The sequence below is a fragment of the Diorhabda sublineata genome, chromosome 3 (assembly GCF_026230105.1).
Source record: "Diorhabda sublineata isolate icDioSubl1.1 chromosome 3, icDioSubl1.1, whole genome shotgun sequence".
NCBI classification, from domain to species: domain Eukaryota; kingdom Metazoa; phylum Arthropoda; class Insecta; order Coleoptera; family Chrysomelidae; genus Diorhabda; species Diorhabda sublineata.
This window is the reverse complement of record NC_079476.1, coordinates 20,839,753-20,859,618: the sequence shown is the minus strand read 5'-3', so window position 1 is coordinate 20,859,618 and position 19,866 is coordinate 20,839,753. Positions and strand designations below refer to the sequence as shown.

General features: G+C 31.0%; 1 protein-coding gene across 1 annotated transcript; it reads left to right on the top strand.

Moving 5' to 3' along the window:
* The first annotated feature begins 1,889 nt into the window (after nt 1-1,889).
* Nucleotides 1,890-9,880, top strand: LOC130441697 (uncharacterized). Its single transcript, XM_056775480.1, has 9 exons — nt 1,890-1,937; nt 3,469-3,649; nt 4,729-4,925; nt 5,181-5,850; nt 6,334-6,924; nt 7,741-8,126; nt 8,200-8,217; nt 8,271-9,762; nt 9,855-9,880. Exons 1-9 carry the CDS (start codon nt 1,890-1,892, stop codon nt 9,878-9,880), a joined length of 3,609 nt encoding a protein of 1,202 aa, XP_056631458.1.
* Nucleotides 9,881-19,866: the final 9,986 nt, after the last annotated feature.

Below are 19,866 nucleotides of genomic sequence, written 5' to 3'. Positions count from 1 at the left end.
CTAATCTCTGACTTTAATTAGTGATTCTCTGACTTTCAAATTTAATTTTCGTTGGCCTTTACATTAAATAACTATTGTAATGAAATAAATGTGAGAGAAATACTTACGGTTTTAACTATGAAACTGGGAATTTTTTCTATAAGACCCCGCAACATTTTACAAATAATTTTGATGAAGAATGCCAAAAAACTCACTAGTAAACTGTCATTGTCAAAAATGATGGAATATGATTTTCATAGAAGATAAGATGGAATAATAAATATTTATAAGTATCAAGTAAACATACAAAAATGCAGACTAATCATTGTGGTGATTTGCGAGAAAAATTTTTATAATAAGAAGCAAAAAGAAAATGTCCAAAGAATTACATAATCTCTATCAAAAACTTTCAATAGTGGACGCTATCCAATTTCATGTGCGGAAAAAGTTGAAGCCAAAGTAAATTGATGTATTTCGAAATACTTTTATGAAAATTAAACAAAAATGAGTCATTGCAATCTCGATTTTTAGCATAAAATAATAAAGATACAAAAAAACATTTTTATATGGTTCGCAAAGCTGTTAATTACTGCAAAATTTTCTAATTCTTATTTCGTATCATTTACAAGGCAAACAAATTAGAATAGATCATGTCTTGATACTTGAAGAAATTTTATTTCAAAGTTACTGAGTTCAATTTTTTTTAGATAGTCTCCATCAAACTATACACACTTTTGTAGCCTCTCCGGAAGCTTTCAGATCCCTATGTCGTAACAATTTCTCGGCTTGTCACGTTCGAATCGCAGTCCGCCAAATGCCTCTAGTAATGGACCACATAAATAATAGTCGCATGGTGACAAATCGGGACTATAAGGAGGGTGCTCCCAACCCATTTTATTCAATGTTCCCATCGGAAGCTGTCTAGAAGTTATCTTGCAGGAATATCACACTACGGATTATAATATCGCATCATGTGGATCTGTAGACAGGTTTTACCGTATTTTTTGTATGTTACTATAATACTGTACATTTCTGGTGAATGGTCGATACAATAAATTTCCTTCTTCTTTTTAATACTGCTGCAGGAGATGTGTGCAAACTTCCCAGCGTGTGAATTTCTTCTCAAAAGTTTACGCGGTTCCGGTTGTTCTCTACGATTCTTAAAAGCCAAATCTAACAACCAGTGCAGCCACTTCTACAATACGAAATTTTAAAAGTTTATTATAAAATTCTGAATTATATTTGACCCATCTCCATAATAATATGGTTTTACTAAGGTTTTCAATAATTCTTCAGTTGTTTTAAAGTTTGATTGTTTATTAGCAAAGTCAGTTCTTTTGAAAAAATCTTCAATATGATTTATTTAGACACAAATTTCGGTAAGAACTAAGATTTAGATACAATTTAAGGAAACGGGTATGTAAGGAAAAAAGGGCTCAAGGAAAAGGAGAAGAATTTCCAGCACTTCTCATGAAGTAAAAAAAAATAGATTTTATTTTCAACTTTATCAGTGCAGATTATTTATACTAGACTGTCGCAAACTTTAGATAGATTTTCGCATATAATGAGCCGAAGCTACTTATATATAATAACCCAAATCAGGTTACGAAATTAGTCCAAGGTATACCAAAAAGCTGAGTGTCAACTATTGGAAAGTGTGAATGCGACACACGATGGACGGCAGCTTGCCGTCGAGATGGATAAGTTGAACCAGCCCTAATACTATATATATTATCTTCATTTTCATCATTGCAACTCAAAATATCCGCTGAGGTCCATACTAGGCTCTAATCAACGGAGTAAATAATTATCGTTCTATCACTGGAGTGTCAAATCAAAATGATGTAAATTGACGTACGTTAAATATATTAGACGTATTTTATAATTATAGTCTTCACAAAATTTCTGTTATGTTGAGATATTTTATTAAAAATTTACCAGGTTTATCTACCAGGACCGTAAGTACACCTTAATTGTTCATTTTTAATAATATAAAATAAATTTATGATATGATAATATACACGTACGCACTGAATTGCGGGCCACGATTACACTCAAAACTTAAAATTAATAATTAATAGGAATAACGTTGTGTGTTTTGAATAGTGCAAAGAACGTTTTTATGTGATATTAGAGTTGAGAATAAATCAAACCACTGGGAATAAGTGTCTGAAATTTGTCTGGAAACAACTAGATGGGTATACTGGGTCTCGCATCAAGCTTCCCATATCTGTCAAATATCTTTACTCAATTACGGTTTATGGTTAGGTTATATACATACAGCTTTTTGGGGATGCTTTGAACAAGGAAATGTCAACTATATTTATTAATCCCTATAAGTTGAGTTATCAAACAAATCAAATCAGGTGCCGGGATGACCTTTTTGGTAGCAATATAAACACTGAGGATCCCCAGTGTCGCGCAAAGAGAAGAGGACACAATAGTTGCTTTTGGATTGCAGTGTATATGATACCCTAATCACATAGGGAATATTGAATGCGGGAATTTTTTGCGTTACAAACTTATCCAGAAGTGCTATGAATAATTTCTAAATGGTACACATTGAGAACATGTGTTCTGAAAAAATAATAGAATAGGAGATGAATTAGGGTCTGCCGGAACGAATTCATTGAGAAGTTAAGTGGGAGCTTTCTTGTAGAGTTGACAGGAGGAATTATTTCTTATATCTCTTGAAGATTTGATAAGGTTAAAATGTTGTCAAATCGCTATTAGCGATCTATAATGAGTTTACAACTTAATTCTAGATGTATTTGGCAATATAGTAGGTTTTTGATAACCTCCTCATCAGGCCTAGCATCTATAGAAAAACTTGTAGCTTCAAGAGAGTAGAAGTGTCTTTAAAGTCCTAATGTAATTGATATATTATCTGAATAATTGTGACGGTAAAATATAAAAAATCCCAAAAAAAATTTTTTTTTTCTCATTAATGAGTATCCTTGCATATGCCATTTTATTTTCCAATACTCTTATACAGACAATTAAGGCTACTACTAACGCATAAATTATCTTGATCAAAAGCACGCACATATAAAGTTTTTTTTTTTTTTACAAAATCAAGTTTCTCATCCACTTGTTGGTTCGTGACTTTTGTTTCTGGCATTTATTTATTTCAATCTTAATTCTAAAAAGTTTGCAACCGCACAAAACTGAGAAAGGTTTATTTTTACTAGTGATAGCCAGAGTGCTTTGGCATAATTTCAAAAAACCCCAGCATTGATTATTTACAAGAAATGCCTGAGTGAAGATTTACTATTCTGTTTTAAGTCAATAATCCAAACGAACCCATTTATATACTTCTATGTACGTACGCCAAAAGACCTAATTTGATTGATTGTTGCTTTAATTTGATTCAAATAGATTTGGTAAATAGTAGTTAACACATTTAATTCTCACAAATAAGTTTAATGAAAACAAGGAAGATTTTAATTGCTTATGTGAATTGTAAACAATACATTTTTCATTGTTTAGGCTGTTTCACCTCATCGATATCGTTCACGCCTGTTTAGATCTGTATCTCCGGCGATACGATACGATAGTAACAGAATAGAAAAAGAGATTATAGATCAAAGATCACGATCATGTAAGCGATCCAAAAGTGGTCAATCTCTATATGATGGTTGCTTATCTAAACTTAATGGCAATCAGCAACGTAAGTATATATGCTAATTACTAATATTTATAAAAATATAATGTATAAAACTCCAGCGAATGTTAATGTTAGGAAGATTGAATTAGATTTTTTAATAGGTTTCTAATTATTGTCGGATGAAACTTCAACCAATTTTTTTTTTTCGAATTGATCGATATCGCTGACTATTTCCTTCGAAAAATTTAAGCCAACCAAAAAGCTGTAATATTTTATCTTTACCTAGCAACGATCAAATTTCAGCGATAATACTGCACTAGTGCAAATTATCGATAATTTGTACTAGTGCCAAATTTTCGTCTAGGATTAATAAACATCATTTGGTTTTAATTTTATATTTTAAAGAAAGGAACAATTATTGTTTATTTTAAATTAAATTTTTCTCAGGAAATAGTCTGCCAAAATTCCCTCTCGTGCATGTCAAATTGTCTCATAATTTCCTCTCGTGCGCATTCGCGCACTCGAGAAAATTAAATTATCGACAATTTGACATGCACTCGGGACATTAATATTGAAAATATAGTTTCAGCCTTCAAATTCAGTATCATTCATAACAATCTAACCTTATCTAACCTATAAAAATTCAACGGCATTCATAATATAACCAATGAAAATTTCTATAGTAACCATAATTTCAAGGAATTAAGCGTCAACTTCAATATTGAAATCCACAAATTTAATGTTTTTTTACTAGAAAATACAATTCAAAACCGCCAAATCTTAACTAATCATTGTTCATAATTGGAATGAAGTTTTTGTCAGCTAGATTATGAGCGTTTTCGTATTGCGAATGTGGCAAAGTGTACTAACTTTAATATATTCCTGGCTTTCGAATACTTATGTTTTCAACGTCTGGAAAATAATTTATTGAGATTCGGCGGTTTTAAATTGTGTTATTCTTTTATAAACATCAAATTAATGAATTTCAAAATTCATTTTTCAAATTGACGCTTGCTTGAATTCTATTAACCAACTCAAAGGAATAATATCCTACAATAGTCTTTACCATCTTAGCGATGATGAATAGAGAGTCAGTTTGTTTAACAAAATTTAACAAAATATTTACATATTTATATTTGTAGGTCATGTGTCCCAAATCAGTGAATATCAGAAAAAATATGGGAATGGAAATCGGGTACAAAATGAAAAAAAATACAGTAGAGGACCAGGCGAACATGACAAATCAGAATACAATGAAGAATCTCATTTTGACATCAAATTTCAAACTGGCGACAAATATGAACTAGAAGCAGCACGACCCCGACAACTAGACACGCAAGTAAATATTTTCAAAAAGATGCAAAAGCTGGAAATGGTAAATGGTGAAGCGACTACCCAATATTTGCAGCCACGAAATATGAGACCATTCGGTACAAAACAAATATTTAGCCCCGTTATATTGAAAACAAAACGCCTTCATTCTATTACGCTGCCCAAAATTGTCAAAGAGAAAAAAATAAGCGCAAAGTGTGAAAAAAATAAAAATGATCGAAGAAATTATTCAACATCGTCAATATTTAAACAAAAATATCAGACTCCATTTTTCCTAATCCACAATTTACCACTAGCTGGTTACAATAATAGTAGTAGAATACTACCAAAACCTAAAAAATTCAAACTTCAAAATCAAACTAATAGCGCGTCATTAGAGGAGAAAGAAGCAAATGAAAGAATCAAAAAGAAGCTAAATAGTACTTCAACAAATATTTTAAGTGACGATCTTTTCTATGAGAGCCTTAAGAAACTGCAGAATTTCAAACCCCCTACTACCGAAAAGAATAAAGTTATAGCAAAAAAGCCTCCGCCATGTCTGAAAAAGAAATTTTTTGCACAATCTAATATAAATATTGATGTTCGAATGAAGTCTTCTTTCGCAGCTAATGCGAATCCATCGAACGTGACAAAAAGTAAAAGTGCAACTTATCAAATTAAACCACCTTTTGAGAAGCGCTTTGATATAAAGCAGCCTCCGCAAGTCGGAAAGTTGCATTTGAAAGCTCTAACAGTCAACAAAAATTCAAAATCACTTCCAAAACTACCTTTAATAACAAAATTGGGGAAAAATGTTAAACTATCTCCAATCGAACACACTTCAAAAAAAGATGATAAAACTGTATCTAGTAAGAAGTTCCAACCTAAAGTTATTGCAATAAAAAAGAAGATTCCTGTAAAAAGTCACATATCCTTGAATTCAGAATTCAGCAGTAATAAATCTAAAATTAAAAAATATAGTGGCCTGGATAAAGAAAAAAACAATTTGAAAAGTTCTTCATCAAAAAAACAAGATATCGAGGAAAAATCACAGCATGGAATAATCCAACATAATTCGTCATCACCCAAATATGGAAATATTATGAAGGTAACCGAAAAATCATCAACCTTTTCTCATTCAAATCCTATCGAGACGAAAAATTCATCATTGTTTGATAAACTAAAATCCAACTCCAAGAATAAACAATCTATTTCAAACGGTAGAATTGAGAGAAATCGTAAAACTAAAATAGCTATAGCAAATGTTAAAAACCTGGAAGAAATAACATCAAATGATTTCAAATTAACGAACAAACAATTAACAAACAAAGTTAATAATAGTAATAAAACAACTAAAACAACAAAATATACAACTCCTTCTAGTTCCCCCGTTCTATCAGTTTTGAATGTACCGTCAATTAATAGATTGAATACAGCGAAACTTTTTGAGATGAACGAGAAAAAAAGCAATCACAGTTTGTGTTTACAGAAACGAGAACAAAATATACGTAATATAAAACATACAACTATTCATAATACTTTCGATGAACAAAGAGATATTTTAATAGCTAACGAAAAAGAATTAATTGAGCCTATTCAAGATTTCAAAAAGAATTATGTTGATTCTAGTACGTTTAAGAATAATCAAGAAGGTTGTTCGACTCAGCCTGAAAGTCCCATAACTTTCAAGTCAAGTAAAATATCAACAAATGAAGAAGCGTTGAATCAGACAAACAATTTGAAAACAAAAATTTCGAAAACCACAGTACCTGTCAATAATGTGAATATACCAATACAATCAAAATCAACCAACGATTCTTTTAGTGACGTGGAGAAAAAACACCATAATTTCACATACGATATAGATTCTACGGAAACTTCAAAACCTAAAACAGAAGCAAAGTCACTATTGACGGTGCATCAAGAGACTGAATGCACAGACATAAAAAACAACAATAACACCAATACTTCTGAAACTGTAAAACAACTAAAAGAGAAAACATTCACATCAGTACAATCACAGGAATGTAAAAAACCGAAATCGATGTTATGTAAACCAAATGTGTCTCAAAGCTGTCAAAATAGAAGATCAAAATTTCAATTTCTACATGAAAATCGAAAATATGAGCCAAAACTTGTGAATAGAGTTACAAAGCCGGAATTACAGAAAAAAATGACGATATCTAAATCTGGATGTCAAGCATACTTTGAAGCCCATAATTTCAAGGATATAGTCAATCATATTTTCCCGCGTTCTGAGAGGAGTAACCAAAGATGGTTGAAGTCGACATCGATGAAGCCTTTAGAAAAAATCAATTTTCAGGACACTACAAAAAATGAAAAATCTAAATCTTCATGGTCCAATATATCTATTGCAACCACAAATAAATCCATTACTAAGAATTCTAAAAACGCATCAAAGACAGAAATTATTCTGACAACAACTGATAAAAAATTTGGTGATAAATTAAAAACAGATGTCAATCTAACACCTAACATTAGTGAGAGTAAAGTTGTTTCCGATATAAAGTCATTTAAATCATTTTCATGCAATTCACAAACTGTGAATAATTTTTCCAAAAAAACTCACTTAGAGCCAGTTTCCAGAGAGGAGTTTTCAAAAACGAACATTCATAACATACAGCAATTAACAGAGGCGGCAAATAATTTACTAACTCATAAAACTGAGTCTGACCATAAACATATTCCACAGTTACATCCAAAAGCAAATATTCAAGAATCATCCACCAAAGTGAATAATTCCGTATCCAAAAACACAAAACAACTTAGCGAAGCTGCTAAGAAAATAATGCTTCACAAATATGATGCGCATTCTTTTTCAGACATACCTCTAAAGGAAAGTCGACAGGAATCACAAAATGAAATACAACAGTTAACAGAAACTGTCAAAAAAAATATGTCACACAAATCTGATAAGCAGACTTTCTTAAACTCGATACCAAAAGGAAATAGACAAGAATCACCTCCAAAAATAGATTCTCAAGATGCTAAACTAACACAATTGTCAACAGAATATATACCGTACAAATCTGAAAAATTATCACCACAAAAAAGAGAATCTCACTCAAAAATTTACAATAACGAGTCTCAAAATAATCAACAATTAACCGATTCTGATAATACAACAATTTCTCAAAAAACAGGAGAACAATCTTTGCTAGATTCAATCCCAAGAAGAGAAAAGCGAGGATTAACTCTAAATACGAATGTACAAAATAATCAATTTGAAAAATCTTTTAAAAAAGCTATGTTGAAAAAAATTGATAATCACCAACTTTCAGAATCAAGCAGGCTGGAAGGTAAACAAGAATTACGATCAAAAGTTGATATTCAAAAATATAAAACATCGCAGAAATTAACAGCAGAAAAACAGCATGTTTCAAATAAACCCCCAAAGTTGAATATAGAAAAACCACCCCCTAAGTCTGGTACACAAGAAACTAGAGTTGTCAATCAATTAACAGAAGCTGCAAAAAAAATAATTGCTTATAATAATGAGTGTCAGTCTTTTTTAGAGCAGCCTCTCAGTAATGAGAGGCAACGAAAAAATTCGGAACCATCAACTGTCATAGAAACATCTGTGAGTAATAAACAGCATTTTTTAGTCCTAGCCCCCCAAGGGGGGGCTATTCGTGATTTGCAACACAACATTATGATATCAAAAAATTTACCAACTCTTAATAATAATAATAAATCGACATATGATTGTGAGCTGCAAAAAGTTGAAGACGCACAATGTATTACTTCAAATACATTAACAAAAGCAGCTAAAAAAATAATAAATTACATATCCGAATATCAACCACTATTCATAGATTCATCAAAAATAGAAGTGAATACTGATAAGTTATCAAAATACCATAGACTAACAGCAATACCACAGAAAGCTCCTTGTCAGAATGCCTTAAAAGACGATAAAGATTCTCCAATGTCTACATGTGGATCTATTACCAAAGGACCAACACCGAATTCTGTCACTCGTGAATTTGAACAGAAAATTGGTCATATCTTGCAAACTACAGCAACTATTTCTTCCTCGGTTCCATCTGAAAAATTGAATCCAATTTCAGAATCGCCAAAGATGTTGGAAACAACAGAGAAAGATGATTTCGTTAATCAAAAGTTAAAAGATGAATCGTCAAAAAATTGTCAGCAAGACGAATTACTAGTATCAGATTCTAAAATAAGTACTGATGAGAAAAATGAGGCAAGTGAAAGTTTGGTGAGAACAGAATTCCCTACTGCAAATGTATCTAATAAAAACTACCCAGCCGCTTTACTTCATTCTGATTTAACACTTGAAATGTATCCACATAAAGAAAATTCTTATTCAAATTCAAAAATGGATGGCTTTGGAAAAAAATTGAGTCTACCTACAAATTGCTCTCTTCTAAAACCTGAAAAGACTTTTTTAATGAGAAACATTGATAAACCACAATTATCAGGAACAAATGAAATACTGCAAATAAAAAAATTGAAGACGGGTCTTAATAGCTCACACAGTATTTATAAATTAGGAGCTATACAAGAGAGTTTGATTTTGAATAAGATGAATGAGGAAAGTATGTCATTAAGAGGATATAAATCATGCTCAAAAACAACTTTTGACGATATTGATCACCATAAGAAAAGTTTAGATCAAGATTGCAAGAATCCTTATCAAAGCGATGATGATTGTATGTCGAACGTGAAGTATACGAAGAAACCATTCCCACATCAATATTTTTCTAATGGTGTGGAAAAATCTGAATTCTCAAATGATTCGAAGCTCGAAACTTATGCCCATAGACACAGTAATAATGGCATGAGTTGTGAGACTGCAGAATATAAAAATTATTTAGATGGTAAGTGTTATTCATTCATACTTTATTTGCTCGTCAGCTTGATCTTCTTAATATTTTAAAATTACAGTAATTGAATTTTTTATTGCTTCTAGATAGTATAAAAAGATTTGAGTTTTAAATATTAAGAAACTAAATGTATTTCGATTTTCATTTGATAGAGATTCATATATCAGATTGTCAATAAAACTAAAATAAGCTGAAACAATCTTCTGTATAATAAAAACGATTATTTTTGAGTATATGCTTAGAATCCTCACTGATTCTAAGTTGGTATTAAAGATGGCGCCATAAAGCGTCTATTAGTGGGTATATAATTAGACGAACCGAATAGTGGTGCTGGATGGTATTGTTTTTGGTAATTTTATACTTTCGCGGTCCCCTCATTTTTTGGCTCTATAAAATCGAAAAATCCGATTTCGATTATTTTTTTTAAATCTTCGTTTTTACGGCGGGCTGGTATGGAAATAAAAAAAAATGAAAACTTATAATTGTTGATAACTTTACTCCAAATAATCAAATAAAGTGTTATACTTTTTTCATAATCTACAAAAAAACAAATTGAAAAAAAAATTACGCAAAAATGTTGATTTATCATGTTTTTAAAATTAAAATTAATAACCATTTCTCTTATAATTGACTTTTTCTCACATATAATCGTTTATAACATTTTTATTAAGTAATTATTGAAGTTATATGGAGAAAAACATTCTTAAAATCTTATTATAATCAAGTGTGTAATATTAAAAGTTAACTTGAAATTTTCACCATTAAAAAAAATGGTATCTTACTAAGGTTGGCTGTTAGAGATAAAACATAAATAAACAAACATTTTCCACTTTATTCCAAAATGTTCGTTTTTTGTGTAGATTAACGAAAAATATATATGAATTGCGGTTGATGCTTTGTAAAAATTTTTATGAACGATTATATGCAAAGAAGTGAGAGACATTTCCCATATTTTTTTTCATTTTTTTCATAAATCCGCCGTAAAAACGAAGATTTTGAAAAAAAAATTAATCGAAATCGGATGATTTTTCGATTTTCTAGAGCCAAAAATGAGGGGACCGCGAAAGTATAAAATTACCTTGTGTTTAGTTCCAATTATAGTTTCCGAAAGACTAAGTTTAAGTAGATTCTAAAATTATCCAAAAAGATCAAAAAAGATTTGCATTAGTGAACTATTGAAGATTTCGACTAAAGAATCGATCGGCTTCACTTTATTCGAAGGAAATGTAGTTAAATTTTCGTAGTGCTTTTACCGATGAATGTCCTATCTAACTTTTTTCACCATTCCAGTAAAGCCATTTGCATGCTTCGTCATTTCTCTTCATTGTTCCTTTCAAAATTTGTTATTTTTATATTCCATCATATAACTTAGTTTTCAAGTATATCAGTCATCCCACAAATTATTTTAAAATTTTCTCCAGTATTAACATAGTTATTCATGTAACAAGTGTGTTAAGTGGCCTTTTCTCATCGAAAAACGCCTTTACACACGAATTGCATACAATACTAACGAAAATTTTCTCAAAATACGAAAATTTAATGGTAATATTCTTCGTTAGAAGAAACTATAACGCTTTTATTAATTCCTTATAAAATACCTTATATATTTATTAATATTTTGAATATTTTAATCCAGATTAGAACAAATTAACAAAACAGCTAAATATAATTATTACATAAGTAGAGAAAAAAATGAACGCGACTTGAACCTGAGACCTCCCGCATGTGTGCCTTGTACTCTAGCCACTACTTTATAGAGATTTTGATAATAATTTACTTTACACACTACTGCTTAGGTATGTTTCTCTATGCACTAAAGCTTAAAGTGAAGTTGGAATCGCTCGAAAGTACGTACTTTACGCTCGTTAGTAGTAAATAATAATTTATGCAACTAGTGCCTAAACTGGCATTTTTTTACATATGGAAAAAATAACAATTCTATGAGTGAATAAAAAAATTATTTATGCATATGTTGCATATATTACAAAAAAATAAAATTCAAATAGAAATTTCGGATATTTCAATTAAGCTCCTACGATAAATTACAATTAAGAACTAACGCATAAAAATTATTGAATTGAAAGTTAATTATGGACAACGATATTAAGCCAAACTAAAACCTAATTATATGACTTATATGAATTTTTGATCCAGTCACGTTTGTGTCTGTTTTGTTACCAAATAAAGCTTCATTTAGGTGTTGAATATTTGTAACAGTCAAATTGGTCTCTCGATTCTCAAATGATGTAGAAGGTTAGTTTAATAAACTATTGTTATTAGTTTCCTTTGAAATTCATGGAGCTCCATTTATTTTTTTGTTGAGAGAATTGATTACATATCCTGCGGCAGTTGCAGTGGATATCCATCCTCCATGTTGTTTTAACTGAAGAATGTCTTCACCCGAAACAACTACAAGTGATGCCGGAGTACGGCAAAACGCATGACCTCTTCATTCTTCTGGATGCGGTAAACTTGAATATTGTGCAATTAACGATGAAATTTTCGAAAAAGTGGTTATATCAACAACTTTTTTTCTATATTATGAGAAGAAGTAGTTGCTGATTGCGTTTTTCGATGTCAGATTAGCATAAATGTATCAACTTCATGTTTAAACGACTTGTAAGCATTTTTGAACCTGGAACCGTGATGAGTGGAAGCCCTCCTTATTTTCAACCCATCAGTTTTCATTTTATACTGCTAAAACTTGTTTATTTTCTCTCTTGAGAATGTATCAGATTTTTCCGGTTCCTTCCAGAAATACTCTTAATATGGCATATTTACTTAAATCTACATTATAATTTATAAATAAGGCTGCTTTTAACTAGACCTTTGTTCAAAATAAGCTAATAGCACGTGTTTTGTACAGCTGTGAATATTATTCTGGTTCCGTCATTTCATAAAAGTGTTATATTATTTTAGATAGTTTATTTTGGATGCTGCCACATGCCTTTTCTATGATTTCATTGGAAGTACATATTTCAAAGTCAGAATCTTCACTTCGCATCTTAACAATAATAATAATAGAGAGTCACTACTAAATTAAAACAAATCGAATAACTGATTAAAGTCAAATCAATTTATGTGCTATCATGCTTTCATGTCAAAATCGAAGGATATTTTTTTAAATAGCAGTGTGGACGAATTGCACTGACGTTAGCTTGTTAAAAAAAGTTAACTTCATGGCACTTATTTAACGCTTTTTCTTTTTTTTTACCCTAACCATTAACAACTGCTTTACGTGCTACAAACTGGTGAAATACAAGGTACTTTAAAGATAGGACGTAGAAAAAATTATGTAATTAGCTCCGTTCCAAATGTTACAAAATTCGATCTTGTATTTTCCTTATTATTATTATTAATATTATTATTATTATATCACAGGAGAATTGAAAATAAAAGATTATATCATAAATAACGTCACTTAATCTGTGATAAATCACGTTAGCGTAGGAAAATAATCGATTATTTCAATTTGCTCGAGTAGTATGCATTAAGATTCTATAACGAATTGACCGATAATGATAAATCGTTCATTTTTTAAAACGCTTAAATCAGCACTTGTATTTGAGATTGTGAGCTTGATTGTTTGTTTGTTTGTTTGTTTGTTTGTAACTATCCTTTGTTGCTATTAGTATATCCCACTACATTAATTGCGTTCGTTAGTCGAGCGGGCTAAGACGTCAACTTCCGTTTTTTTTTCGGAAAATTTTTTTAGAAATAATTTGCATCGAAACAAATATTAAAACTGTCTGCTCTCAATTGGAGATTTTCTATATTACCTACATCAGTATAATGTGCTCCACAAGTGTGATTTTTAGTTTTTCTTTTTTAACTTTATTTATTATGAATATTGAGTGTACATTATTTTTGAAGCATTGCTATCAGTCAATGAATTATAGCTTACTATATAGATAGTCGTTTTTTCATTTTCTCGTTTTCTGTCTTTTTGAGAAACCATATCTCCAAGCATACCTATACGCTGCCATAATCGTATGATCAATTTTAATTGGCCAATTTTATCATGATTATACCATTTTATTAAATTTAATTTTTCAAATATTCTGAAAACCGCAATAAAGTCAATATTGTGAAACATGCTTAGTTCTAGTGTCACTAATATTCATAAGTCAAAATTATTATAAAACGTCAAAAATGCCAGTTTTCATTTCAATTCACGAATTATTCATGTTCAAAGAAAATTAATATAATTCATATCAATAATTTGGTTATTTAAATTGGTGAAAATTATCAGTTAAAATGTCTATCTAATCGTCAGTTTGATGGTGTGATATCAAAGAGTAAGTTTAAATATTTTTTATTTCATTAGGATTCACTCAGGAGCGAGACATTTATTGTACAATTTCTTTCAAATAACTTAGATCCTATTCAAGAATCAACTGATTCTCTTTAGCTTATGAAGACGATAACTGGGTTATCGAAACGAGAATTACATTTATTTCACCGACGTTATGGAAGAAAATGATATTTCAACATTCATTTCATCATTTAATTTCATCAAAAAGTCGGAAACAATAATAAATCGAATAATAAAAAATCACAGCGAGCAAGTTGAATTCCCTTATCAATCATTTTAGAAATTTGAAAATATTCTCCAATGTCTTTTTTGGATGCTTTAGTAATAAAATTTTCTGCTTGAAGTGTCTATGACAGCTTTCAATATACAGCACTTGGTATCCGCATCTGGCAACCCGTTACAGTAGAAAATGAAAGATGGATCATCGAACGTTAAACGGAACTGTATATCATTATCTTTTTTGGATGTAACCAAATTCAGAGAAGCATTAAAACAGTTTTGCCTTTGATTTATTACTAGAAATGGAAGATACGAAAAATCTACCCACAATAAATTGACTATGAAGTTGTTATGACTGATTAAAAGTAAAATCCTTAGTTCTAAAATATCATATAAATGTTAAACCACTTCGGCTCTTCACTATATCATGGTATTTCTGAAAATTATTGATATAGATTCGGACTCATACTTTATTATTTATTTATAATAAATCCTTTCAATTCGATTAAATTTTTATTTACAGAATTACAAGCAGCAAAAAGCAATCATCTGGATTTTGAAAAATATAATAAAAATTCAAATAAAATCACATCTATCTGTTCACCTACTTATACAGTCCAATCTTCACTACATTCAATAATGTTTTCTACTGCATCCAAGAATTTTGCAACGTCCAAACACCTACAGAGTAAGTTGTAGCATCAGTTAATTTATATGGGTATATTCATATTTTCTTTATTTTGCAAACATATCGCATCTACCACTGAGGTAATTAGCGACAGAAATTATAAATGGGTTATAAAGATTTTGGAAATTATAATTTCTGTTGAGTGTTTTTTCTATAGTGTTATTAAGGTTATTGTCTTGATCTAACTTAATCTAGCTTAGAGTGCTCTTTCGATAATTGACTGCGACCGGGGTTTCAAACCGCATAGCTTCGATTTCGATGTTTGTCACTCGTTTCTTAACTTTTTATTTTATAGCATCGTTTGCACTTCGATTGCGATTTCACTAATCACTGCTTGTCGAGCATTGTGGTAGGCTTCGTTTCCTCGTTGGTCAGTATGAGAAGGAACCCAAAGTCTATCCACATAATTACTCATTTGATGTAAATGGGATGATTCAACTTTAATTTGGAGGTCCATTGCGTGTGTGGTATAAAGTTGACTAATCATATAGATTAAGTTAAGAGAGTCCGTCATTCTGAGAAATCTTTAAATATTTTTTGTTTGTTTTCATGTGAATCAGTTTATGCAGAATAACGTAAAGACGCTGTAAGTATCTCAAATTGTAGTGTGCTGTTTTGTACATTCACTCCTGAGCCTACTGAGCCTTCAGAGGTCAGAGGATGCATCTGTAGATGCCAAGTAAAATTGTGGAAACTCATTGCAACGTTTTTCGTATTTATTTACACTCTTTCTATTGGTGGGGTGAATTAATAAACACTGAATTAATAAACATTGTCTCTTACGTTCTTGATTTATTTATTCACACACTATACAATACACTCAACTTATAATAAAATCACTTAAATAACTTCTGCGTTTACTTTACTAATTCGTTCTATTCACTACAAATATTTATCTAAAAACTTACTACGCTACATAAACTTATTTATATACAACAAATAGAATTCTACAAAGCTCTAGAACAAAAAGAAACCCAAGAAATAAATAAAAAGACTTTCCTAGAAACTATTTAAAAGAAATACTGTAATAAACCACTTCTATAACAAAAAGTCAACAAAGGCGCGTCCACCATTTCTAAAAAACAACGCGAATTCGCCGAATTTTGAAATTTCATTGTAGCTGGACAGGGCCAACCTTAGGATATATTTCGCGAGATTGTTCGTAACTTTATCAAGTCTAGAGGCAAATCTTTTATAATCAGAGTAATGGAAATTTCTGTATGTTGGAGTAAACTGGATTCTTCTGGTTTGGGCTGATGGATAGTGCTCATCAAGCGGCAAGTTATTTTCTTCGGAAATGTAAAAGGGGTTCCACGGTTTCCCATTGCAAGCTTTTTATTGGGTTAGAACGAAATGCTCCTGCTGTGTTTTGAATGATTTCAAATTGATTTAAGGTAGTTATCTTGGCAGTTGCATATATTTTTATATATGTGCATTAAACAGTTATAGTCAGATCTCCAGAATTTGCTTGTGATTGTTTTCATAAGGCTTATACCGCTTTGGCATGATTTTTTGACATGATGTTTGTTGCCAAAAATCATTCCAAGAAACCTTATGCCACGACATACTTTAAGCGATTGTTGTTGAATTTTAGTTCTGAGAGTGCAGAACTACATTATCTATAAAATAAAAACCAATTGGTATTCTAAGTTGGAAATTGCAGTCACGTAACTTTAGACCAGTTTTGGAGTTGGCTTAAGTTCCTTGGATGTGTTTCAGGATTAAATGAATGTTCTTGCCCTTGGAGGATATCACCAGAATGTTAGTATATAATCGTCCTTAGTTTTGTTGTTTTAAGGTTGAAGTGGTATATGATGTTCATAATTGAATTATGTTATTTTTCAGTCAGAAGATATCTATATTTATTATCTGGCTTTGAAGTTTATGACTTTTAATAAGGTTTGTTTCGTTTTCTTCGATTATTTGTAAGGATTCATTAGTTAAACTAGATTTTAAATTGCTTAGTAATAATAGATATGTTCGGTTTATTCGCATAACTTTACCCAGAACTGTAATTAATATAAATCAGAGAGCTATTTTGAAAGTGATGCATGTTTTGAGAATGAAAAGTCGGAGTTCGCAGGTACAGTCGTCATCGAAGCGTGTTAATAGTTCATTCTTGAAAACAAGAATCACAACTATTTTATGCTAAACTATCACATTTAATTAATGAACATATATAGTCTAGTGCTAACAATTTTATCATCAAATTTGCACTATGATTGAATAAACTAATATTCTAGAGAGTAAACATATTATACGTCAGAAACGAATGTCTTCCACTACGAAAACCAGTTCCAAAGCCAAATGTTCAGAGAATAATGCCGCAATCAGAAGAATCGGTTCATTAAGAGAAAAATCATCAGAAATCAAATTTCCGTATGAACTTTTGGAAGACTGCATTACAGAAGATTTAGCGGAAGGAACAGAAAAGGTTGGGGAAGAGATGATCTATGGAGTGAAAGTAAGATTATAAATATAAGATCAGATTTAGATGTTGAATACAAGGTTTGTGTTGGAATGTGTAATTTTTAACCTTAAAAATTATAATGATTTCTGTTAAGTAACAGTACCGCCTTGTTTTCCAAATTACTCGATACCAAAAGTTTTTCTCATTAATAAGGCAACTGATCTCTCGACAATTTCTTATTAAAAGTGATGATATACTATTTTTCCCAGTTTTGTCTCTAATTTATAATTCGTTCAGGCTTATTAGCAGCTAATTATTTGAAAGGATTGAATTCGTTTTTCATAAATTGCTTTGATTATGAAAATGAAATAAAAACACACGCCAAAAGCGGTATCCTAATTCCAATTCAACATGGAAGCAGCCAACCTTGCAAATATAAATCATTTAAGTGGGTAATTCCGTAATGTGTGTCCCTGTAGAAATCAAGGTCTACTAAGTTTAGTAAAAAAATACGCTATGTTTCAGACTAGTTGCCATCAAAAAACATGCCAGCCACAATTACTTGAAGAAAAGGAAATTTATGATGAGGAACATTATACTAATAATAAAGAAGCTCGCGATCAAGTAGAAAATCCAGTTAAACAACAAAATTATTCTCTAGATAGTAATCGATGTATTTCATTGAATACGTTCACCAAAAGAATTGGAGATATTAAAAATATGTGTACTTATCTGCCAAAACAACTGTTTTTGGTTTTTGGAATACAACAAAGATTCTTATATAATATGGCGTGCAATCCACAAGAAGATGATGATGCATCAAAGTTGCCTGTCAATGCAAATTCGGAACGCAGTTATCACTTTTTGTGCAAAAAAGCAGAGCGAAAGCTAACCCCTCAAAGCGAACTTAAATCAGATTTCAGAAATGAATTTTCCGAATTAGAAGAAGACGGCAGACCTTTCACCAAAATACGTAATCTACAATGGAGAATAAATAACTTTCACAAGTGGCATAGATTGAACAAACTCACAAATTGTCCATACAATCAAATGAAACGATATTATTCTTCTATGACTAATGTAGACGTTTCGCAAAGTTTTTCTACTCTGCCAGTTTTAGTTCCCGGTAAATCGAGCAGTTATATCTTAACAGCATACGATAAATTACTGGAGAGTAAAAAACTCCCTAGAAATTTGCAATTTAAGGATATGCTCGCCACAACGAGAGGATTCAAACAACAGAAGCAATTGGTATCTACGCATCGGGTAGACAAGAAATATTCCAAATATCTTACAAAATACCGAAAGAAATCTATTAAATTCGCTGGATCTGATGAATGTTCGTATGTTGATGGAAAAGAAAAACTATTACAACCTCAATACCCCATTTTACCAGAGTTGGAAAGAGTTGCAACAAATGAAACTCTTTTTCCCGAACCAGTAAATGCAAGTGTGAAAGTTGAATATATGAGACACAAATATGGTATTCCAAAAACTGGTGTAACTTTGGATTGTGACAGTTTCCAAGATGCGGTAGCTTCAGGTAAAATTGAAATTTATTTTCTCTTAATATAAAATATTTATCAAATATATTATTAGAATTCGGCATTAACTTTGGAAGTTATTAAATATTGTATTTTCAGGCCAATTGAAAATTAAAAAAGCGTCAAAACCAGAAATTGAACGCAATGAAACTATGAAACAAAAAATGCCTCAAGAAGGTTACTGTGCAACTGCGAAAAAGAAAGATATATGTGACGGTTCCAAGAAAAAAACTTCACTAGTTGGTTCTTGTAAGCCCAAATGTAATAAAACTGAAAAAGTCCCTCAGAAGTCAAAATCTACAAATAACTGCGAAAAAACCGCACCTCCTCCAAAAGAAAAATGTAAAATTGAAAAAACGCCTAGTATTTGGAGGAGGATAATAGATTATTTCAAAGCTCGACCAAACTGCCCACCACCAGATGAATGGAAGAAAAAAGCAGCTAGAGAAAAAGCAGAAAGATATGCGAAAGCAGCAGGACTTTGTCTTTGCGAACCAGGAGAATTGAAACCGAAAAACTGCCAGATGTCCGCAAAATCCTCAGTTTCTAATCAAACGACTAAAAAGACTACGGGAGACAAATCCGAGTGTTCTAAGGAGAAATGTAAAGATCTTCCACGAGTTATAACTTGTCCACCACCAAATAAAAGATCATTTTCGTTTGTTACCACTCAAAATCCTTCTCAAGGTAAATCATTTTCCTAAATAGATTCATACAATCAGTAATTAACAGTTAGATTTGTTAAATTGACCAGTGCAATATAATTCTTACGTTATCTGTTAAAATTTCACTAGAATGGCCGACAGATAGATTTGTTTTAACTATTTTCGTTAATAGGTAAACATTATTTTTTAAAAGTTACGTCAATATTATTAATGTGCGTGAAAGCTCTTCCATCAATACGTGAGTCGCACATCCAGAC

Bases quoted from the DNA above. Each gene is read 5' to 3' on its own strand.
- LOC130441697 (XM_056775480.1), top strand. From the start codon at position 1,890: ATGTTGAGATATTTTATTAAAAATTTACCAGGTTTATCTACCAGGACC. The intron at 4,926-5,180 runs GTAAATATTTTC...CAAAAATATCAG, and splicing joins CCCGACAACTAGACACGCAA to ACTCCATTTTTCCTAATCCA. The intron at 5,851-6,333 runs GTAATAAATCTA...GATTGAATACAG, and splicing joins CTTGAATTCAGAATTCAGCA to CGAAACTTTTTGAGATGAAC.